General features: G+C 39.7%; 1 protein-coding gene across 4 annotated transcripts in view; it reads left to right on the top strand.

The window, feature by feature from the left end:
- LOC125463870 (brain-specific angiogenesis inhibitor 1-associated protein 2-like) overlaps positions 1-25,675 on the top strand; it is an 81,842-nt gene that overhangs the window by 33,097 nt on the left and 23,070 nt on the right. For 3 of the 4 annotated variants that reach the window (XM_059653664.1, XM_059653662.1, XM_059653663.1), the window contains 3 exons: positions 8,412-8,473; positions 9,099-9,170; positions 12,372-12,509. In XM_059653664.1, the coding sequence (XP_059509647.1) occupies positions 8,412-8,473; positions 9,099-9,170; positions 12,372-12,509 (272 nt within the window). Of the gene's footprint in view, positions 1-8,411; positions 8,474-8,957; positions 8,979-9,098; positions 9,171-12,371; positions 12,510-25,675 lie in introns of those variants that run through there. The other variant, XM_059653665.1, reaches the window with a different exon arrangement.

Raw genomic sequence — 25,675 nt, 5'->3', positions numbered from 1 at the left:
TGCCATTTGAGTGATGAGTGATTTGAGAGACACCTTGGGAAGATGAATTAATTGTTCTTTATCGCCTGCTTAAGGTCCTTAAACAACTGGTGATGTGTCTGCCAAGTGCTGAGAATTGACCACCGTGGTCATGTGCTTCTACTCCCTTCAGAAGCTGTTGCCTTTGTCTCCCACCTTCTGTACACATCCATGAACCACAGAGCCCTTTCTCTGCTCTGGCATTCTAGCCCACTTGTTTGCTGGTGCATCTGTGATATTAAATTCACATTCCTTTTAGAAGCTGGATGTTAGCTAGAATATATGCTCAACTGGAAGTCATCTAAGCACCCCTTGTTCCTGCAGCTAGTCAGCATTGAGAATCATGTTGGGTCAGAAATCATTTGAACCAGTAGGCAGCATGGACTTTACATATTGTCTGCCGCCGTAGAATCCAGTATGGCATGTTGCAAATTGTATCTCTAGTGTCCATTAACAATGCTCTGATCAAATCTGCTTCCTTCCTCCCTGCCAGATGGTTAGCACCGCTAGATAAACCAAGATAAAAATAATTCTATCCACATACTGATTTTATTTTTTAAATTAGTAAGACTCCCATCCCCAAGGACCAGATTCTAATTCTGAATATAGAGTCCGTACATACCAAGGGAATCATGGATTTACCGCTCATTTTCCTTCTAAGCTTTGGCCCACAATTTATTATGAGAATAATTCACAAAATCTGAACGATCCATGTGTAAATTCAGGTAAGATTAAAACCTAAACCTATCAGTCTATCTGAGTTTATGCAGTACAGCCCACAATAACCATCACAACTTAAAAATCTGTTCTGATATGTTCTTCCTCATTAACTGTTAATGCAACATGTTCTTTGCCGTTTTATTTGATTTTTGTTATGAATGCGGTGCTAAATATAGGTGTGTATGTTTGAGGATACTACATGAATAACAACTTTGTTTTTACAAAGTATTTTGACATTGGGCGTGGCAAACAGCATAGAAACCAGTTTCTGTTGGCAACTGCAACAAACAGACTTTACCTGGCTCATTTACCAACCACAAAGGTGTGCCATGAGCAGTACTTGGCTTAACTGTGATGCTCTGTATGGTTGACTAGCATGTAGATATCCTGTTAGATCTGCAAATGCTTGCAAAACCGAATATTGCTGCCTTAAAAATTAATCAAGTTGTTGCATCAAGGATAGGATGCATTATACTGAGATCGATCCAATCTTGTTAATACGCTTAGAATGGTCAGGTAAACATTCTTGTATCAGAAGCTGGTTAAAGTATTAAAGTTTACAAATGTTTACTTGATTATTACACCTCGTGAAAGTTTCAACCACTCAAGACCACTTTAACCATAGATATGGAAAAGATTTTCAGACTTCAAAACCAAATCAGCTGCATTGCTTTGGAAGCACTGTAATAAATATATATTTATGTTGAGTGCTGTTATAATTAGCAATCACATGAGCCCCACATTATTTCTTCTCTTTTCCCAATGTTGTTCCCAAAGTATAAAACCACTTCATATTTCAAAAAAAGCTAATCTGCTTTAAATGTTGATACAACATTTTGAAAGTAAACCACATAAGGACTACTAGTGACTATTTGCGACTCTTCAGGTAGTTACTGAATCAGTTTATGCTCATATGTCGCAAGATCTGGTCAACATCTTCTGGGTTGTTAGGTGACAAGTAACTTTTATGTCACACAAGTGCCAGATGTGACCATCTCTAGCCACAGAGAATTTAATCAAGGAACCCCTTCTCCTCACCCACAAAGACATTCAGTGGCAATAATGTCACTGAATTCTCATCAACATCCTGGATGTTATCTTTAACCAAGAGCTGGAATGGACCGACAATCTTAATACTGTAGCTCCAAGAGCCAGTCAGAGGCTCGGACATCTACAACTAACCCTATTCCCCTCTCTTCAAAGCCTATCCACCATCTGCAAATAACAATACTCTCCACTTGTCTGGGTGAATGCAGCTACAGGACTCAATTCCTTCACCACCCAAGACAAGGCAGCCCACTTAATTGGCACTCAGTCAAAACTTTCAGCATTCACTCCTTCCATCACAAACAAACAGTGGCAACAGTGCATACCAACTACAAAATATACACAGAAACTCATGACAGCTCTTGCAACAGCACCGGTCAGATCTCCAACCTCTACCACCTTGAAGGATAAAGCCAGCAGCTGCATAGGAGCACCACCTCCTGCAATTTCCCTCCAAGGTACACGCCATTCTGATGTGGAATTTTATTGTCGTACTGTCACTGAGTCAAAGTCCAAAAACATTCTGACAGCACTTTTTTGACCTGCTGTGGTACAATAGTACTGTTGACTTCGCTATATTGCATGGGCTTTAGAAGTTCAAAAAAGTGGCTCACCATCTCCTTTCCAGGGTCCTAGAGGGATAGTCAATAAATGCTGGGCTAGCCAGTGATGCCCACATCCTGTGGTTGATTAATAAAAGAAAATTACAAGGTAGGTTTTGAGGACATTATAATAAGAAGGAAAAGAGACATAAGTGAAGTTGAACATTCTGGTTGCCATACCTTTAATTGCCTAACACCAAAGGTGGTGTGTTTCAAATTGGGCGAGGACAAGGTGGCACTGGAGTTTAGAGACCAGGAACGAAGAGTCTATGGATGGATTTGATAGACCCAGAACCATTGTAGATCAGCAAGTGCAGTGGTAGTTGCTAAATAGATATAGATATGATTTAAGATGTGGACAGCACAGTACGAGCTCAAACTTATGAAGGCCGTAAAATGGAAGCCTAGCCAGGCGAATACTGATTTGCCCAAGTCTCAAATCTGTGCATCTTGTTAGTGTGATTTGAGTGTAAGGTCTGGTATGTGAAGCTGTTCCCATTGACAAGACAACATTTTGGACCTAATGCATGTGATAGGTCTATAAAGGGCATGTTTCTTTTTGTACTTTGTTATTCAGAGGGTAAGAATATATAAATGTATTGTGCAAGTTGGTGTTAAATGAAATAACACAAGGTGTAGAGCTGGATGAACACAGCAGGCCAAGCAGCATCAGAGGAGCAGGAAGGCTGACGTTTCAGGCCTAGACTCTTCTTCAGAAAATCAGTTCCCGGCCCGAAACATAAGTTTTCCTGTTCCTCTGCTGCTTGACCTGCTGTATTCATTCAGCTGTACACTTTGTCTGATGTTAAATGAAGATGTTTCTTACAGTAAAATATACTGAAGTTCTTTGTTGTAATTAGGTCTGTGCTGGAAATGATAGAATACAGCATAGGAGCAGAAATAGGCTATTCAGCCCACCTGCTGTTCCATTCAGTGAGATTATGGCTGACCTGATAGTCCTCAATTCCACTTTTCTGCATTTACCCCTAAACGTTGATTCCTTTACTAATTAATAATTTGCGTATCTCAGCCTTAAACATATTTAGTGACCTGGCCTTGACAGCTCTGTGCAGTAAAGAATTTCATAGATTCTCTACCCTCATCTCTGTCTTTAAATATACAGCCTTGAATCTGAAATTATGCTGTCTAGCCCTAGATTCCTGCACAAGAGTGAACAACTTTTCCACATCTACCCTATCAATTGCCTTAAGAATGTAAACTCACCTTTCATTCTTGGACATTCCAGTGAGTACAAGCCCAAGCTACTCAACTTCTCCTCCACAAAACAGTCCCTCCATTTCTGGTATCCGATTACTGAACATCTTCTGCAAGTTCTGGTCTCCCTGATGTAGGAAGCATATTATTAAGCTGAGTTCAGAGAGCTTTACCAGGATGTTGTTGGGAATGGAAAGTTTGAGTTATAAGAAGAGGTTGGGACTTTTATCACTGAAGTGCAGGTATTTGAGAGATGACTTTATTTTATAAACCTCTTTAATGAGGGATATAGATAAGGTGAATGGCAGGTGCGTTTTTGCTAGGATGGGGGAGTTCAAAATGAGGGCGTAGGTTTAAAGTGAGAGGGAAAAGACTTAAAAGGGACCTGAGGGCATCTTTTCACACCGAGGATGGTGCGTATGTGGAACGAACTACCAGAGGAAGTGGTACAGGCAAGTACAATTACAACATTTAAAAGACATTTGGACTGGGGCATGGATAAGAAGTGTTGAGGGATATGGGCCAAATGCAAGGACTAGTTCAGTTTAGGAAACTTGGTTGACATGGATGAGTTGGGTTGATGGGCCTGTTTCTGTTTCTCTAGGGTGGGGGGTTTCAAGACTTAGGGGCATATTTTAAGATCAGAGAAGAAAGATTTTTAAAAAGATGCGAGGGACAATTTTTTTTTAATATACAGAGTGGTTCACGTGTAGGATAAACCTCCAGAGGAAGTGGTGAATGCAGATACAGGTACAGTGTTTATAAGACATTTGGATAAGTACATAAGAAATATTTGGAGGTTATGGGTTAAGTGCTGGCCGATTTGGGACTATTTTAGTTTGGGATTATGGTCAGCATGGACTATGTCGAACTGAGGGTCTGTTTCCTTGCTATATGGCTGTATAAAGGCAAACGTTCCATTTGCCTTCTGTATTACTTGCTGTACTTGGATGCTAACTTTGTGATTCGTGCACAAGGACATTCAAATCCTTCCATTCTGTAGTCTTCCTCCATTTAAATAATATTCACCTCTGTTTTTCCTGCCAAAGTGCATAACTTCACATTTTCTGTCTGTAGACCTCTGCAGTCTGTGTGTCATTATCACTACTTGCCTTTACACCTATTTTTGTGTTATCTGCAAACTTGGCTTTAATGCATTTACTTTCCCTGTCTGTTATTAATATGTAATGTAAATAACAGTGGTCCCAGCACTGATCCCTGTGGCACTCCACTTGTTACAGGTTTCCATCCTGAAATGCCCCTTTATCTCAACCCTCTGTCTTCTGTTAGTTAGCCAGTACTCTAATCGTACTAATATATTAACTCCAATACTATGGGCTCTTATTTGTAGTGTAATACCTTATCAAATGTAGTCTGACAATCCAAATATATTACAGCCACTACTTCTCCTTTATCTATCTTCTTGCCACCTCATCAAAAAAGATCTCTTAGAGTTAGGGTAATTGGTTTTCCTTCAAGCAGAACCACTGAGATTTTGTTGGTACTGTCAATGAAACTATGATTTTATTGTCCTGCCTAGCAGCAGGGCTTTTAGAGCCCCATAAGCATTAGAGAATCCTTCTTGGCTTATGAGTGCTTTCTGTGTTAATCCATGTCTCTTTTTTTTATGGTACAGTGTGGATGTTGAGATCTAAGTTAAATTGCATTCCAGGAAAAAGCTCAGGACTGCTTAGAGCTTCCATGGAGGCTCGATATATTCACAAGGTGTCTGGTATGTGTCCCAAAAGTATTTTAGCCACGTTGTTGTGGGTGGGGAGAATGAATTCTCTTGTGTCTAGAGTGACTTCAGCTAAAGAAGAGCAGCTATTTTTAGAGACCATAAGCTTAGCTTGCAAAAATTAAGATCTATCATATTCTTGTGATCTTCCAAACTGCAATCTTGAAGGCAAAATTTTGCGCCTGTCTTAACAAAAGAGAAGGATGCTGCCAAGGCCATGCTTACAGAGCAGGGAACTTTGTCACTAGATGGTTTCAAAATTAATAATTCAAAAAGTCTTGGATTGACCACCAGTTTTTAAAGTTGATAAGGCACTGGGATCAGATGAGGTCCGTCCAAGGATTTTCAAGGAAGTGAGCCTAGAAATTGTGTGGTTCCTGGCCATTATCTGGCCTCACTTTGTGCATTAATAATTCTGTGATGTAGAGCAATGCATTTCGAACTCCGTCACTTAAGCCCCCCAGGGAGTGGTAGAATTTTGGAACTATATGCTGGTGCATTTAAAGCATTATTGTCTTAAATAACCCTGCGACAAGGTGCAACTGTGAAGACTTATTTTCATACCTGTCCACTCGTTTTCCATTAACTGACTAAAGTTTAATGGGTAGGCTTGCCTCTAATTGGTTAACTAGGTAAAATGTAGGGCTGAGTTAATGGGGTTGGTTGGAGAATGGGGTTATAATTGTGCTAGTCATGAAATTTCTCTATCAGCTATATCTGACTTGCCATGAATACTTTCAAAATGCTTGTTATTGAAATCTATCTATATGCATTTAGAGGTATCCGAATGGGGGAAAAGGGCAGATAGCTTGGAGACCACGCACTGTTGGACTTCTATAGGAGTGTAGTGTGTGTTTCAGAGGCTCTGGCCTCTGTTCTAATTTGCGTATTTGTAAGCTAACTTGCTTCTTAAACAGAGATAGTAAGGACTGCCGATGCTGGAGCCGGAGATAACACCAGTGAGGAGAACAGTGTGCTGGGCAGCATTAGAGGACCTGAAACGTCAACGTTTCTGCTCCTCTGATGCTGCCTGGCTGTTGTGCTCCTCCAGCTCCACACTGTTATTCTTGCTTCTTCAACATTTCAGATTCCAAATCAAGTTTGTGTGTTCACAATTTCTTGGCGTATGGAAGTGCAGAGATGTTCTCAAAAAAAGTAGTTCAAGTATATTTGTGCTAGAATATAGCAATACATATTTTAAATCTGCTTACAATATGTTTTAAAGGTTTAAATTTTTGATGCAGAGCCAGCTCCATGTGTACTTGCATTTATATTCCGTGCTGCTTGGTGGCATGACAGTAGTATATTGAATGCATTGAATAGATACAATGGCACGGAGTTTGCTCCCAAGATGATGCACTGAACCTTGAAATCTCATGGCTCACTGCACCCACCTCAAATATTGAATACTGGAAACCTTTCAGGGAGGCATAGGTGGGAGGGTGGTGGTGATGGGTGAATGGTGGGAGATGAGAATATGCAGGGTGATAATAAAATGTTGGTCTTTGTTACAGCTATATCTAAATCCATTTTAGAAAGTGTTGCTCACTGAAGGAGAACTAGCTGTAATTTTCACTTGCATAATGCTAAATTATTGCAAGCGAATTACTATTTATTTGAATACAGTTGAATAAGGCTGCAATATGTGCACTCTTGCACACCAAAATATGATAAACTCTAGGATCTAAGTTACTCGGCCACCATGAACTACCAAGTTTATGCCACTGGCCTCTTGAATATTAATTTATACATTTTGTAGGTGTGGTTAAGTAGTTACTTCCTCACTTTACAATCCAGCTTTGACTTCCTGGAGCACATGCCAAAGGTGTGTCTTACTTCATCACTCATTTTTTTTCATCTGGCTTCCAGCATATTGATGATAAAAGTACTCGTTAAAAATCTCGTGGAGTAGCACTTCTGTAAAGCAAAATAAAGTCTAAGTTAGAGGTTTTCATTCACAACAACATCAGCTTTCCAAATGCAAAATTCTTATCTCTTAGTGAGTCAATTAGTGTTTTTGGTTATGTCTGAAGGCAATGCGCAGTAACATCTTAAGCAAGGGTAACAGCCATATATTAATATTGCACGAAGCAATTTTTAAAAATGAATGTCAGGAGCAAGGCCATCCCTAATTGCCCTTGAGGCAAGTGACTTACTTGATGATTTCAAGACAGTTAAGTAATTTAGGAGAAACAGTCATATAATGGTGACATCACTGGACTTGCAATCTAGAGGCCCAAGATACTGCTTTGGGGTCATAAGTTAAAATTCGTCCATCACAGCTTGTGGAATTGAAGCTCAGTTAATAATTAAATCTGGAAATAAATAGTTATACTCAGTAATGGTTACTGTGAAACAACATTAACTGTTGTAAAATGCATCTCGTTTATTAATTTCCTTATAGGGCAGGAAATCTGCCAGCCTTACCCTGCCTGGCATATTTTTGACTCTGGTTTCGCATCAATGTGGTTAACTGTTATCTATCCTTTGAAAAGGCCCAGCGAGCCTTTGGATATAGAATAGGCAACAAAAGCTGGCGTTGCCAGCGACATCCACGTTTCACAGTAGAATTAAAGAAAAACATTTGCTGTGCATCTGGAGTTGTATGTAGGACAGACTAGTCAAGGTCAGCAGATTTTTTTCACTAAAGAACATTGGTGAACCAGATGGGTTTTTAATAACAATCTGTGATCGTTATCATGGTCATCATTATGGCGATTCGTTTAAATTCCATATTCATTAACTAAAGTTGTATTGCAACACCTTTTGGGAGATTTGAACTCTTGTGCCCAGAGTAGTAATATCTGGATTCCTACCATAGTGACAGTACCATACTGCCACTGTATCCTCAATTGGAGAGAAATAATACAAATGAGTAACAAAACTGTGTATGCTTTAAAAATAAGGAATTGAGAGCAATTTTTTTGAGAATTTTGTTTGGTATTGTTTGAGGCAATTTTTTTTGTATTCTAACTGCCTTAATCATTTTGCCCATATGTTGTGTCGATGCTGTGCTTAAAATTCTAAAATGATGGAAATAGTTATTCTAGTTTCTGTTCGTTATTTTGCAGGGGATGTTTTGTTCCAGATGGCAGAGGTCCACAGACAAATTCAGATACAGCTTGAAGAAATGGTATGTATTCCTTTTAAGGCAGTATACATACACTATCGGATTTATGAGAGCTTGTACGTGATGAGCTAACATTTGTGTCGAGAGATTTGTATAAATTAAATACTGTTTGTTTATCCCTTTCTCAGAAATACTTTTAAAACTGAAATAGCTACAAACGAATACACTTTTGGCAGATTTTACACTGCAATTAAATCATGTTGACATTTGGCCTGCAAATGATAATCTAAACTGCTGCGGAGCAGTTTTATTCAAAATAAAAATAAAAATTGTCATCTTTGCCTTTTTAAGATTTTTCATCAGTAGAGAAAATGGAATTCTTGACTGAGGGGGGGGGGAAAAAGAAGACAAAACTGAATTGTAACATGCATGCCTTTAGGATAAAAGTCCAAGTTAATTAGTGTAGAGAGAATGTATTGGGGGTGGGGAGTAAAATTATAGCTTTCAAGGAGCTGAACTTATGGAGGAGGGAATCATCACTTGCACATGACTAATCTGAGGATCCAAGGTACAATCAGTGCTTCTGCATCGTGGGTGTGTGTGAGAACGTGTGTAGGTGTTCAGGGGGTTTCTTCTACTCTTGACATTATTCAAATTAAATGTTGCTGACGTTTTCTTTTCATTGCAGTTGAAAGTGTTCCACAATGATCTGCTGATGCAACTGGAACAGAAGGTTGAGTTAGATGCTAAATACTTAACTGTAAGTTTCAAGCTGAATTCTACACCGTCACATCTTTTGATTAATAAACTCATTAATCTTTCTGTTCATTTTTTTATCATGTAATATTGCAGCAAGAAAAAACTATATTTTCAAGTGTAAAGTAAGCAGAGCATGAATTGATTACAGTTTTGTAATCTTATAGGATTCGGATTGTAAGTAAGTGTTAGGAACTTGAGGGTTGAATTACAGTTTTGAAATTGTTCCTGTCCACCTCTCATTTATTAGGAAGAGATGGTGGTTCAAAAAGCATAGGGTTGGGATGATTTTCAGGCAGACTTGGTTCCTGGAATATCTTCTGAAAGTTCTGGTTTAGTTCTCTATACTGGCTTTTCGGAGAAGATATCTCACCACAGCAGTTGCCACCAGCAGATGCTACAGACATTCTGTCATCTATTACAATGTCACTGTAGCGATGGACCTTATACATGTTAATTAAATTTTACACAGGACCGAGTTGCTGATGCAGCAAGGTTATTTCATGCAATTCTATTGCTGTAACCTTTTCTGTTGAATTCAGCTTATAAACTAGTATATCATTCACTAAAGCCAACAGCATTTCTTGAAAGAGTGGCTTCAATGTAGTGAACTGCTTACGGTGCTTCACAGCAGTCTGAGCCACATAATGAGACAGATTATCAAAAACTAGATCAGGGAGGTAAATTTTAGTGAGTATTTTAAGAGGAAAGTGTAGTAGACAAGGGAGAGATGCAGGGAAGATCTTCCAGAGTTTGGGACCCAGACAACTGAGGATTTGACCACAAATGATTAAAACTGGGAATGCACCAAAGGTCAGAATTAGAGGAGTGCAGGTATCTGAGGATTTGAGAACTGGAAGAGACTACAGAGATCAGGAGGGATAACGACCTGGAAGATTTTGAAAAACTGGCAAATACTTTAAAACCCAGTTCTTGCTTGACCAGGACCCAGTATAGGTCAGCGAACACGAATGTGATGGATTAAGATCAGGCAACCATGTTTTGGATCGCCTCCAGCTTACAGAGGGTAAAACATGGCAAAAGACCAGCCAGGAATATCATGGAATAGTCAAGTCTAGAAACAACAGTGGAGGAACTGAGAGGTGGTGCTGAGGAAGAACTGGGTGCCATCAGACGATGTGTGAAAATTAATGCTGTCCTTTTTTGGCTCAATGTGATCGAAGGGCATCACGTCAATGAAAAAAGTTTTAGAATCCCTACAACGTAGAAACAGGCCCTTCAGCCCAAAAAGTCCACACTGACCCTCGGATCATCCCATCCAGACCCAGACCCAGACCCATGTAGCCCAACTAATCTACACATCCTTTGAATACTATGGACAACTTAGCATGGCCAATCCACCTATCCTGCACATCTTTGGACTGTAGATATGGGGAGAATGGGCAATTGTCTGTCTGTGTGGAGTTTGCACAATGGGTGGAATCGAACCTGAGCCCCTGGCGCTATGAGGCAGTTGTGCTAACCACTGAGCCACCATGCTGCCCCAAGTGGGAGGGGACCAAGGACAGTTGAGGCAGTGGCGCAAGAGCAGGAAGAGAAACCACTGCAAGGGATTTGTTGGTTACAACTAGATAGACAAGAATGAAACCAGGCGAAGTCAGTTCCATCCAGTTGGATGACAATGAAGAGGGATGTTGTTGTCAATGGGTCTGATCTGAGTGGAAGCATTCAGGTGTCATGATAAACACTACAAGTCATGGTTCCAAATTAGAAAAGCAGTTCTATGAAAATTGTTGGTCAGTTAATAGATTGCTTGAGACAGTCTTTGTTTGCTGTCAGTCACTTTATATATTCTCTCAGAACTTCATAAATTCACATTACAAAACTCGTGTCTTGAGAAATTAGTAAGCTTTCAGCAGATAGTTTTGTTTTTTTAAGGGGAGAATTTGTATGTTTGTAATATTCACTACCAGAAGTGTAATACTTGTGACATGGATTGGCTGGCCTAAGCAACATTTATTTGTATTTATATAGCATATAATCCTAATGTGCTCCAAAGGGTGGTCTTAGTACTATTCCTTAAGTCTCCTATCTTTTAGCTATATTCAAACCTTACTGAATAGTGGACAGTAGAACCAAATGCAGCCTCTTTTATTGGGAGGCAAAAGCCATATCATGTATTTTTTCTGTTTTAGAAAACCTTAACATGTTCTCACCTGCATACCTTAATGCTTGATGTGAAATAGAACATAGAACATAGAACAATACAGTGCAGAACAGGCCCTTCGGCCCTCAATGTTGCGCCGACCTGTGAATTAATCTAAGCCCCTCCCCCTACACTATCCCATCATTATCCATATGCTTATCCAAGGACTGTTTAAATGCCCCTAAATGTGGCTGAGTTAACTACATTGGCAGGCAGGGCGTTCCACGCCCTTACCACTCTCTGTGTAAAGAACCTGCCTCTGACATCTGTCTTAAATCTATCACCCCTCAGTTTGTAGCTATGCCCCCTTGTACAAGCTGAAGTCATCATCCTCAGAAAAAGACTCTCACTGTCCGCCCTATCTAATCCTCTGATCATCTTGTATGTCTCTATTAAATCCCCTCTTAGCCTTCTTCTCTCCAATGAGAACAGACCCAAGTCCCTCAGCCTTTCTTCATAAGGCCTTTGCTCCAGACCAGGCAACATCCTCGTAAATCTCCTCTGCACCTTTTCCAATGCTTCCACATCCTTCCTGTAATGGGGCGACCAGAACCGCACGCAATATTCCAAGTGAGGCCGCACTAGCATCTTGTACAGTTGCAGCATGACAGCACGGGTCCAAAACTCAATCCCTCTACAAATAAAACTTAACACACTGTAAGCCTTTTTAACAGCACTATCAACCTGGGTGGCAACTTTCAGGGATCTATTTACACAGACACCAAGATCCCTCTGCACATCCACACTACCAAGAATCTTTCCATTGACCCAGTATTCTGCCTTCCGATTATTCGTCCCAAAGTGAATCACCTCACATTTATCGGCATTGAACTTGATAAATGTTATAATATATTATGTTGACACAAACCATTAGGAACTGAATCACAGCACTAGTAGTTAGAAATCTATACCATAATTATGCCTTGACTTACGTTTGTCTGCTTAATAAAATCTTGCCTTATTCCTTTCCTGTATGGACAACAAGGACTATTTTCACCATTTACGATTTTGGTAATTTACTTGCATTTTTCCTTTTAGGCAACGTTGAAGAAATATCAAGCTGAACATAAAGCCAGGCTAGAGTCATTAGAAAAGTGCCATGCAGAACTGAAGAAACTTCGGAGAAAGAGCCAGGGGAGTAAGAACCCACAGAAATATGGAGATAAAGAAATGCAGGTATGGACTATTCCTTGGTGGCTCTTCACACAATCAGTTATTTGAAACCCTTTTGGGAACATTTAAGAAAATTTCTCTGACATTAATCTCCATGCCATGGCATGGGAGTTGGTATTGGGACGTGGTGAAACTATTTTTAAAATTTTTTTTTTAGGGAGGCTGAGTAACTTAGTTATTTAAATCGCTAACTGACTGAATCAAAACCAGAATGTAATGAAAATACACTTCTCACTAAAAATCTGACACTCTGAAGATAGCTGCTATCAGCATGGAGACACAGTACAAATAATTTACAGTAAAATTGCCAATCTTGTTAGTTTTGTTCAGGAAGACCTCAGTATTGGTTGCAGTTGTTAAATGGGATTTTTGGATGGATGTTTTTCTCAGATTCAAACGTATGTGTTTGTGAGGTCAGCATGGACAAGTTGGACCACATAACAGATGAAGGGTCTGTTTCCGTGCTGTATGACTATGACTCTCTATGACTTTAAGAGTAGTGCTACATCTGACTTGTTCAATGTCAAAATCTGGGTGTTTAGAATGAAAAACTGCTCTTAATTTCGATGTGCATGTAGACTATAGACTTTATGTAATCAGAAAAAAGATTATGCTCCACTTCTTCCTGTCCCGCAGGCCTGACCAATCCCCCTCCACCGACACCCTCATCCAAAAATTGGTCCAGGAACTCCCCACGTACACCCGTGACACCACCCACGCCCTCCACCACCTCCAGGACTTCCAATTCCCTGGCCCCCAACACCTCATTTTCACCATGGACGTCCAGTCCCTATACACCTGTATTCCTCGTGCAGATGGCCTCAAGGCCCTCCGCTTCTTCCTGTCCCGCAGGCCCAACCAATCCCCCTCCACCGACACCCTCATCCAAAAACCGCAACACATCCCTCACACATGGCCCCCGCTACAACCGCCCCCAGAGGATCCCCCTCGTTCTCACATACCACCCCACCAACGTCCGGATACAACGTATCATCCTCCGACACTTCCGTCATCTACAATCCTTCAGTAAGGCATTTGATAAGGTTCCCCATGGTAGGCTCATTCAGAAGGTCAGGAGGAATGGGATACAGGGGAACTTAGCTGCTTGGATACAGAATTGGCTGGCCAACAGAAGACAGCGAGTGGTAGTAGAAGGAAAATATTCTGCCTGGAAGTCAGTGGTGAGTGGAGTTCCACAGGGCTCTGTCCTTGGGCCTCTACTGTTTGTAATTTTTATTAATGACTTGGACGAGGGGATTGAAGGATGGGTCAGCAAGTTTGCAGACGACACAAAGGTCGGAGGTGTCGTTGACAGTGTAGAGGGCTGTTGTAGGCTGCAGCGGGACATTGACAGGATGCAGAGATGGGCTGAGAGGTGGCAGATGGAGTTCAACCTGGATAAATGCGAGGTGATGCATTTTGGAAGGTCGAATTTGAAAGCTGAGTACAGGATTAAGGATAGGATTCTTGGCAGCGTGGAGGAACAGAGGGATCTTGGTGTGCAGATACATAGATCCCTTAAAATGGCCACCCAAGTGGACAGGGTTGTTAAGAAAGCATATGGTGTTTTGGCTTTCATTAACAGGGGGATTGAGTTTAAGAGTCGTGAGATCTTGTTGCAGCTCTATAAAACTTTGGTTAGACCGCACTTGGAATACTGCGTCCAGTTCTGGGCGCCCTATTATAGGAAAGATGTGGATGCTTTGGAGAGGGTTCAGAGGAGGTTTACCAGGATGCTGCCTGGACTGGAGGGCTTATCTGATGAAGAGAGGTTGACTGAGCTCGGTCTCTTTTCATTGGAGAAAAGGAGGAGGAGAGGGGACCTAATTGAGGTATACAAGATAATGAGAGGCATAGATAGAGTTGATAGCCAGAGACTATTTCCCAGGGCAGAAATGGCTAGTACAAGGGGTCATAGTTTTAAGCTGGTTGGTGGAAAGTATAGAGGGGATGTCAGAGGCAGGTTCTTTACGCAGAGAGTTGTGAGAGCATGGAATGCGTTGCCAGCAGCAGTTGTGGAAGCAAGGTCATTGGGGTCATTTAAGAGACTGCTGGACATGTATATGGTCACAGAAATTTGAGGGTGCATACATGAGGATCAATGGTCGGCACAACATTGTGGGCTGAAGGGCCTGTTCTGTGCTGTACTGTTCTATGTTCTAATCCGACCCCACCACCCAAGCTATTTTTCCATCCTCACCCTTGTCTTCCTTCCGGAGAGACCACAATCTCCGCGACTCCCTTGTCCGCTCCACAAGCCCCTCCAACCCCACCACACCCGGCCCCTTCCCCTGCAACCGCAGGAAGTGCTACACCTGCCCCCGCACCTCCTCCCTCACCCCCATCCCAGGCCCCAAGATGACCTTCCATATCAAGCAGATGTTCACCTGCACATCTGCCAATGTGGTATATTGTATCCATTGTACCCGGTGTGGCTTCCTCTACATTGGGGAAACCAAGCGGAGGCTTGGGGACCGCTTTGCAGAACACCTCCGCTCAGTTTGCAACAAACAACTGCAGCTCCCAGTCATGAACCATTTCAACTCCCCCTCCCATTCTTTAGATGACATGTCCATCATGGGCCTCCTGCAGTGCCACAATGATGCCACCTGAAGGTTGCAGGAACAGCAACTCATATTCCGCTTGGGAACCCTGCAGCCCAATGGTATCAATGTGGACTTCACAAGCTTCAAAATCTCCCCTTCCCCCACTGCATCCCAAAACCAGCCCAGCCTGTCTCGGCTTCCCTAACCTGCTCTTCCTCTCACCCATCCCTTCCTCCCACCTCAAGCCGCACCTCCATTTCCTACCGACCACCTCATCCTGCCTCTTTGACCTGTCCATCTTCCCTGGATTGACGTATCCCCTCCCTACCTCCTCACCTATACTCTCCTCTCTACCTATCTTGTTTTCTCTCCATCTTTGGTCTGCCTTCCCCTCTCTCCCTATTTATTCCAGTTCCCTCTCCCCATCCCTCTCTCTGATGAGGGTTCTAGGCCCGAAACGTCAACTTTTGTCCTCCTCAAATGCTGCTTAGCCTGCTCTGTTCATCCAGCTCCACACTTTGTTATTTTGGATTCTCCAGCATCTGCAGTTCCCATTATCTCTTATTTTGTAGTCAGACCATTTGCAATATTGGTTAAATGTAATTGTGTGGTAATCTTGATGAACACTTGTATTGTAAAGTTATTTGCTCATGAAGCTATTTTCTCAATTTACTGAAATAATTTTAGCCAAAATAGTTAGAGTTAACCCTAAAATTGATAATTTACTATTCGAAATACCTTCAATTAATTTCCACACCAAAAAAACCTGTTGCACCTAAAGCTCAGGAAAGAATTCTATCTCTGCAAAACAGAATATAATCATCAGCCATTATGTCACTTATACTTTGAACATCTCTAATAATGAATAATGTTAAATATGTTATATCTTGCTCCTAAAATGCTGCTTGGCCTGTTGTGTTCATCCAGCTTCAAACCTTTGTTATCCAAGGCACTTGTTCTTTCTTTGTTGTGGATGCCTCCACATGCCTCGTGTGTGTGTGTAAATATATATATATCGAAAAAAATACTTGTAGCTTCAACTACCACCACTGCCCCCCACAACCCCAGGGAAAGAAACATGCAATTGTCGCTTATGGAGGAATAAGAACATATTAGGAGAATTTCATTCATATGCACGTGGTTATATTTTTTCAAATTAACGTAGTACTTTTACAGTTCTTTCTTAGATGATGTCTGAGGTTCCACAAGGATTACCACTGTGACATGTGTGCAGGGTATATGTAAAATAGCTAATATTATGGTGCGGTTTCTTTTTAGCTCTCCCAAACATTTATCTCTAACCAAAATGCATTTTAAAACTTACAAGTGTAACTTTTTTTCAAAATTTAGGAGTGGTTGCTGCACCTTTCACCTCCTCCCCCTCCCACCCCAACATGCTCTTTGTCTAAAATGACAGCCAATCACAATATGAGTCATACACAGTGCAATTGGTACCAGTGTATCGCCAATACATTTAAAAAGCTGTCATAACATTTTAAATCTGTTAAATGCTCTATGTAGGTGTGCTATTTCTAAGGACAATACAAGTGACGCTTTCAAGAGTAAGAATTGGGCTTACAATGCCAGACATTTCTAGGATTCCCCTGTAATGGAGGGTTTTAGTCTGTCAAATCCTGACAGTTCGAACAAAATCACTTTGTTGTATGTTTGATTATTGTTCCTTTACAAGTACAGTATAAATGGAATTATAAAGGACTAATGTGACAAATCAAATAGGATATGAATTAGATCATGAAAAGACTGAAAAGTGTTCTTGCAATTAGAATTGCAAACACTTAGGTTTTTTTTCTAGCATTACATTAGTTTTCCAGTTGCTTCAAGCATTTTACAACTGGTTTAAGCTGTAGAAATCTTACATTTGTTTTTGCCTCTGAATATAAAATCAAGGATTCCATACTTTCTTCAACATGTTTGGCCACATTTAATGACCATGTATCTGCTAATCAAAATTTATCATTATTTTCTCTTCTGGAAATAAATTTTCTTGTTCCAAAATACATTATTTTATATTTTTGTATTCTTTGGCCTGCTGGGATAAGTGAGCTTATTCAATGTGGATAGGTTCTGGTCATGGATTGAAGTCTTGAGCTTGAGATAGGACTTTCCTGGAGCAGGCATGTATATTACTTCAGTTTTCTTCATACTCGATCTAAAGCCCAAATGACCATATGCATTGGAAAACAAGTAAATGCTATATTTCATGATAACAAAGTGTGGAGCTGGATGAACACAGCAGGCCAAGCAGCATCTTAGGAGCACAAAGGCTGACGTTTCGGGCCTAGACCGTCTAGGCCCGAAATGTCAGCCTTTGTGCTCCTCTGATGCTGCTTGGCCTGCTGTGTTCATCCAGCTCCACACTTTGTCATCTCGGATTCTCCAGCATCTGCAGTTCCCATTATCTCTAATGCTTTATTTCATGTTCAGTTTGGAACCAGCAGCAAGTGCATAATAATTGGCAAACAGGAAATCATGAAGAATGTCTTTAGAGACTTCAGTTTTTGCCTGTGGTTGTCTTGGATTGAGTGACCTACCATTCATCTGATATCTGATTTCAATGCCATGATCACCATCATGGAAGACGTTAGACGGTATGGTCAAAGAAAACGTGAGAAAAATTGGTCCTATCATGCAATTTTTGTTTAATTCCATTAGTGACTGGGAACTGGTCATCCAGAACATGCTTTTATGGAACTGTTGAATTGTTTTGTTGAATTTATCAGAGCAGCTGAACTGCTCCATTGAATTCCAAACGTCCTCACTGTTAAAGGCCTTGGTTATGCAAATAAACATAGAGTACATGTCCATGTATAAAGGTTGGCAGCAGACTTTGTCATGCTGTCTAGATTAACGATGAGATGCATGAAAGAATTGCCAAAACAACTGGGGCCTTCAGATTTCAAGTATCAGTCTGAGAATGAAAGTCTGTAGAATAATAGTGTAGCCTACTCTGCTTCTTGAATACAAGACTTGGTACTGGATGCAAGTACACAGTCAGCGAACCAGTCATTTTCATTTAAACTGCCTGGAGTCCACAGAAGATCAGATGGAGGCACAAAATATCTGACACCTGAGGTGCGTAGCCAAGCTGACATGTTAAGAGTCCACATCATGTTGAGGCAGTCACAATAGCATCAAACCCAAAGTACCAGATACTTTTTTACATTCTATGGAAAGCTGGACTCTGGAGTATGCTCTCAATGGTCAAGCACGGTATGACGACACACTGAAGGCTTCACTTTGGAGTTTTTATATCAAACCTGAGCCCTGGAAAAAGCTTGCCCAGGGCCACTGTGGCCTTGTGCAACCTTCTTCAAAAGTTAGCATGTTTTAGAAGCATAGAGAAAGTGTAAGCAGAAATGGCAGAATCTCCTTCAAAACCCAGTTGTGTGTGGTTTGCTGTCCTATTTGCAACAGAGCCTTCAAGCACAAATTGTCCTTGATATTCATCTGAGTGCATACTGTAATCCTACTAAACAGCATGTGGTCGTCTTTGACCTGAAGGACAAAATGAAACTGTTCAATTTACTGAATTTTCTACCTATCTGCTGTTTCTGCTAATCATATATGTGGCCTTGTTGAGACCTTCACAGTCCTCGTCACAATTTCCAAACAGCCCCCTTTCTCCATTTGTTGTCATCATCAAATTCTGATGTGGTTTCCTCATTTTCCAAGTCCAAGTTATTTCTGGATATCTTTTAAACCATACCCTGCAATATCTATTAAACATATCTGGCTACATTTTTTCAGTTTAAGAATCTTGCCATTGTGCATATCCTAGATCATTTGTCTCTGTGAGAACCATAATAAGATACTTGGATAGAAGAAAAAGCTTGCACTTCTACAGCATCTGTCACAATCTCAGCATGTCCCAAAAAGCTTTATAGCCAGTGGATATCTTTTGAAATGTAATCATTGCAGGAGTATAATTACATTATTCTGTAATGTATAATATTTTGTCTAATTCTTTATTAAAACTCTCTCTGGATCCTAAAGAACTGCACCCATTGGATATCTATCCTGTGATTTCTTGTAAGAGTTCTTAAAAGGTACACAGCATTTTTGCATTGACAGGATACATAAGACAGCCAAGAGGCAGGATGGAGTAGTGAAGTGGAGTTCAGGTAAATGGGGAGGGAGGATGTTGAGGATGAAAGGCAGATGCTGCAGGGGAATGTGCTGGGAACTGGTGTAAGGATAAGGGTAAGTAAAATAGGATTGTAACAGTGTCAGTATACTTCTGAAAAGTTGTACAAAAATAATTGGAGATAACTGGTATGGAAATGTGAATTTTTCCTGACACTGCATGTTGAAACATCAAGCCAACATCATTCACTTACTGTTCAACGAACTTTCTAATTTTTGTGACACTTCTCTTGCATTTATGGAAATGCTGTAAATGAGTTTTCAGTTTTTGTATTTCTTCCAAAGATTGTGCATGCAAAATCAAAAGAATGATACATATTTTCAGATCACAAAGCACAGAACAATGGTTGGTTACCTTGTAAATCAGAAAGTAGGCACTTTTTACTTTTCTATTGAAATGGATTCTATATTTCTTGTAAAATGTTTTTTGCTTTTGTCATTTTCATTGTAAGTATGGTTTGCACTTCAGATTTTGTTGCATTGTAATAGGGTTTCTATACCTTCATTTATTAACTCTACTATTTTCAAGTTGCTTATCAGCTTTGTAGATGGGTTTGAATGCTCACCAGCATTCTGTCATTGTTGATTCCCCACTGCTGTGTCAAAGTTTTGGAACTCCCTTTCTAATAACTTTGAGTGGACCTCTACCACATGGACTGCCGCAGTTCAAAAAGGCAACTCACTGCCACTGTCTCAAGGGCACTTGGGATGGGCAATAAATGGTGTTCAGTGATATCCACGTACCATGAAAGAATATTTGAAAGAATATTCTTTGTATAAAAAGATGATAGTGTCACCTGGGAAGTAAAATTGTTGACCACATTATTCCAAATTTGACAACTGCTTCTCGAAAACCAGAATTCAAATAGTCGTCATTATTCTAGAGAGAAATGCAGTTGAATCCTGTTAGTTTTGTACATTTGGTAGACTAGCATAAAAATACGCTTATTTGTCCAATCTGACAAACATATCTACTTTAACTTGGTGCATTTGGCACAAGTAAATGTTAATTTGACAATGAGTGTCACTGGATGTGGATTCAGGGAATTGGATATACCCTGAATTTATGTAACTCTGGATTTGGATCAGGTTAATGGTCTGGTGCCACTGGTTCAAATCCTGCTGTGGTGGAATTTAAAGATCTCTAATTAAAAACTGGTCTCTAATGATGCCTATGAAACAAATGTCCTAAAAGAAAGGGAATCTGTCAAACCTTTCCCAGTCAGGCCTACATATGACTGTAGACCCATAGCAATTTAGTTGTCTCTTATCTACCCTCTGCCACAGGCTGACAAGCCACTCACTTGGGGATTTTGAGGATGGACAACAAATGCTGGTCTTATCAAGGATGCCCAAGTCCTTGAAAAAAATAAATGCAGTTTTTTTTGCGCTATATTGGAAGACAGTGAGTTCACTTTCCTTTTTTTTTAGGAGTTTAATTTGGAATTTAAATGCAGTCAATTTAGACTGAACTTGATTTTTTTTTTAAATAATAAAAGTTTGACAGCATTTATCTTTCAATGGAATTTTCCAAAAGCTTAATGGAGATGTTGCTGTTCTATTATTTCGCACAGCAATGAAGCTATTCCAAGAGCACCTAGGGAAACTTGTAAATAGAACTGAAGAGGCAGAGCAAAAAAAAAATCCTGCTTAGTTCACAAAGTTCTTCAATGCAGCTGTTGCTACTGGCTGCAAATGCTATAATCGCCATCTCTAGGTGCCATACAGTGTGTGCATTCATGAAGAGGAAACCAACGTGTTTTTTTTAGAAAAAAATCATACAAGGGACGAGGGAATCGCTGGCCAGGCAGCATTTATTGCCCACTCCTAATTGCCCAGATTGCATTTAACAGTCAACCACACTGCAGTGGGTCTGGAGCCACGTGTTGGCCAGACCAGGTAAGGATGGCAGATTCCTCCCCCAAAGGACATTAGTGAATCAGATGGGTTTATCCAACAATCTGCAATGGATTGATGGTCATCACTAGACTCTTTAATTCCAGTTTTTTTTTGTATTGAATTCAAATTCCACTATCTGCCATAGCAGGATTCCAAACCCAAGTTCCCTGAACATTATCTGGCTCTGTGGATTAACTGTCCAGCGATTAATACCACTAGGCCATCACCTCCCCTTCAGGAATGACATACAAGGGCAAACATTGTGAAAATTAGTACAGTCACTTATTTTGTGATTTTTCTGATTGGAAATGTAAATAGACCATTCTATCAAATTTATGACTTACTGGGGCAAGAAAGTGGGGGAAGAGGGGAGTGCAAGTGAGGAAAGCCAAGGAAGATTTATTCTGTAGACATTGGCCAGAGGACACCGTGCCTTATTAACCCAAGGTTGCATCTCCACTTCACCCCCTGCTGTTCCAGCCCCTTATCCTCCAGTCTGGGGACATAAGCGTGGTGCACATGACTGTTCCTGTGGCCTATCATGGCCATCTGACATCAAGGACCACATCTAGCACTTGCATGCAGGCTTTTTTGGTGTTATGGATCATCACTCCAGTTGCTATGGATGTTTGAAAAACAATACTTATACTATAGGAGGAGAGAAAATTGGTTGCTAACATGCCCTCCATCTTGTCTCAATCACAACAAACGTGCCTTTTTCTGAAGAAGGGTCTAGGCCCAAAGCATCAGCCGCCTTGCTTCTCTGCAGCTTGGTCTGCTGTGTTCATCCAGCTGTACACTGTTATCACAGATTCTCCAGCATCCACAGTTCCTACTGTCTCTAAATTGTGCTACTGTACTGGCTGACTGGTACACAACATTTAGAAAAGGGCCTAGAATTAAAATCCATATGTAAAGACTATTCTTCTGAGCAAAAAGGACAATATTACACTAACATAGTTGCTAATTCCTATATGAAATGAATACAGGGTTTGAATCTGCAATATTCCATTCAGGCATGAGTATGCAGTGATGGGCAGTGAGTCATGGAATGAGTCTAGCATGACTATCATAGTCTTGCTGTCCTTAGAAACACGTTTAGATTTTAATAGTATTATTTGATCTCTGATTTATGGATATCTGAGCAATTGATAATATGGCCATTGTGTCAGCGTGAAGTGCCCATATGTTTGCTTTATGTATTGTTTCATCCTTTCAAATAATACTGTTCCGAACTATGAATTTCTGGTTTGACCTATTTTCTGTAGCTATGGCAACAGTCTATCATCAGCACATTTCTATTGGAATAATGTTGTGAGTCATGAGAAGTGACATTTCCATGCAATAATTGAAGATCAAGGATGTTTACGGAAATCCTACCAATGGAAGAATGTCAAGAAAAAAAGATTACATTTTCTGTGTGAGGTAGAATTGCAGTGCCCCTCAGACCAAAGGGAAAGGGGGTGTAAATGAGCTTTTATAATGAGAATTCAGCTTGCTTTAATTAGTCTCTGGAAGAATGCCAATGATTGTAGACCACTTCCTTCAGTAGTCATTCCCATAACCTGTTTCTGTTAACTACTACTTTCTGTAGTCACGTTCCTGATTAACCTATTCTGGAGCATTGTGCGTGCAGGTGTGGCCTGATCTGTCCCTCCTACTGCTCAATGATTTCAGCTTCAGATTTTTAATTGTACTTTGGCTGATAATTTGCTCAACTGATTTTCTTTTGAAACATGAGTAAAGATATGAAAAGCCTTGAGGTACATCTTTGATCATTGCAAGATTAGTCCTTGATTATCAAAAGCATATACACTTTAATGAACATCATGAAAGCCATTTTGCTTTCAACTCTGAATCTATATCTTGCCTTTTGCTCACCACTAAATCCCAAATTAACTTAATGTTTTGGAGGCCCAATTTAGCTACATATTTCTTATACATTTTTCTTCTATATCATGATCCTTCCTTCACAAGACAAGTGAGGTATACACTATTGTGATGCTGTACTTTTCAATTTTAGACTACCCTATTTGATTGTTTTTTTAAAAAAAAGTTTACTTTGATCTGTCAATTAAATTTCAACAGAATTGTGCTACCTTACCATTACTCCTCTATTAAATGTTAACCTTAAACAAAAATAAAATGTCTTTTGTTTTACTAGTCTGTTTCAATATAGTACAGACTTACATTCAATTTCTTCTTACTCTGGTCATATTTTTAATACTTTTTAAAGGGTTTTATATCTTTAGCCTGTTTTGCTCTGAAAGTCATGTATTGGAGAATGGTATGGTCATACTTTTGACATACCAGTATTAGTATTCCACAGAACCATGTTGAGTAGAGCATAGTTCATGCCTGTTTATTTAGTCATTACATGCTGCAAACTGGTGTAATGTTTATTTTACTAGATTTTCTTATTTTACTTTTTTTTTCTCTACATGTGTAATTTTTTAGATTGGATTTAGAATTTTCAAGTGTATTTCACTTTTTATCTTTGAAACCAGTGAAGAAAGAGATTTACTTTCTCTGTAATAAAAGATTAGTTTTGAATTCATTTTCAGAAGTAAGCTGACTCTTGTTGAACTTGTAAAAAGTAATTGCTGACATCATTCTTTGACCTTCAAAAAGCATTTTTTTTTTAAATGCAAGTTATAGTTGGCAGTGTGTTATAGAGGTTTCATTTCCTTTTGTGCTAAGTCTTCAGGATTCATATTTTGCTAGCATTTTTGTCACTGTCTCTGTATCTCCAAAAATTGATGGATCATTGGAGCAGTTTTAATAAACATCTAGACACCTATAATGTTACAATGTATATTTAAGTACTGTAAGCCCTGGGTTTAATATTGACTCACTTAACAGTGTTTCATTTTAATACTGCTAACAATATCAGTATATGCTTTAAGATTGCTTGTTTCACTTAAAACACTGGTTGCCACAGGCTTCCTTTTTCTGCAGGTTGCTCATTATGTGCCCTGGCCTTCCCTGTGTTACCTCTGTCTGGCGTTTCCCATGCCCCCTGAATTACCTCCCATTCATGCTAATTACCTGATGCCCTGACATCTTTTATTCTTCTCTAGCCACTGGTTGTAGGCTTTGTTCCTGTTGCTTGTTCTAAACTAGCATTGATGCCATGCCCTCCATCTAGTGGCAGAGATTGGGTGGTGCAGATAGTCCTGGGACTTCAGGTCCGACCTGCACTGAGCAGCTCTGCTGCTAGATAGAACTTGTTAAGCTGTAAATACGGCTGAGCGTAGATGAATGCATCTTTTAATGTATTGTACTTATTTTACATTTAGTTATGTATTTTATTTGTAAGTTATTTTATCTAGAAATGCACAGGGCTGCTCATCTGTTGTAACATATTTTAACTTATACGTCAGACATTTCTCACCCAGATAAAACAAAGGAACCCAACTCTGGGCTTCAATATTGATTTCTGTTAGCAGCTCTGATTTATTTAAACATGGTTCACTTAAAGTTATGATTTTCAGGAACACAACGCTAACTTTAAGTGAGGACTCCTTGTAACTTTTTTGTGACATTCCCATTATATTGAGAAGAAATAAACAAATTATGCCTAATTTCATACATTTTAAACTAACAATCCAGGCTGCTTCAAGTTTGCTTTCAAGATATTTTTATAATTTATTGTTATGATTTGTAATTTAAAGAATTTAAAATTGTATACATTTAACCAAATACAACTGTCAAGTTTAATTGACCTTTAAACCATTAAAGGAAGCTTGTTGTTTATAGTACGAAAAATGGAATTAAAAATTCAGAATAAAACCATTCCTGTGTCCAGAAATTTTAGTCAACGTGATACTTTAATAAAAATATCTGAACAAATTAGTGGGGTTGGACGGCTAAGTTAACGTCAATTCTGTTAACTTGGGCAACTGATATATATATAAATTGTAAAAGGTTTGGACAGATTTGGCTTCAGAAATCTGATTTAGAATTGTGGAAATTAGCATGTGCAATTAAACCAGTTATTGGTCTTTGCTAGTTAATAATTCAATTGTTCACACCTTCTAAATGTTATAATCTTCAAACCCACAACTAACACTGAATAGATATCAGAGAAATTTAAATTATGGTCATCTGTTTTTCCCGCATAAGGTTAGCATTAATTCTGAGTTTCACAGCACATTCTGCCTTGTCAAGTACAATTCAGCCTCCTTTGACTTTTAGCCATCAGGCTTGCTTGCCTCAAATACGTGCCAGGGTCTTACACCAGTTATTAGGGCTTGGAAAATTAGTTGCAAATGGTCAGAGCATTTGTCACCCTTCCTCAGATGCTAATCAGCTATGCTTTAAAAGGCTGCTTGAGGTCTTTTTATAAGGCACCATATATTGAAGTTTAAATCTTTGAGTTGAAAGAAGCAGCTATTGGGTGCCTGCACAAGGAATTATGTCTCTGTAATTACCTCCAAACATCACAGAAGTATTAATACATTGAACAGTACACTTGAAGCGCCAGTGTTTAATCAACATGTTTGCTCGAGGTTTAGGAGTTTTTGATGAAAAGTTTACTTAACTTTTTAAGTTTTATTA

The sequence above is a fragment of the Stegostoma tigrinum genome, chromosome 22 (assembly GCF_030684315.1).
Source record: "Stegostoma tigrinum isolate sSteTig4 chromosome 22, sSteTig4.hap1, whole genome shotgun sequence".
NCBI classification, from domain to species: domain Eukaryota; kingdom Metazoa; phylum Chordata; class Chondrichthyes; order Orectolobiformes; family Stegostomatidae; genus Stegostoma; species Stegostoma tigrinum.
This window is presented reverse-complemented; position numbering and strand designations above follow the sequence as displayed.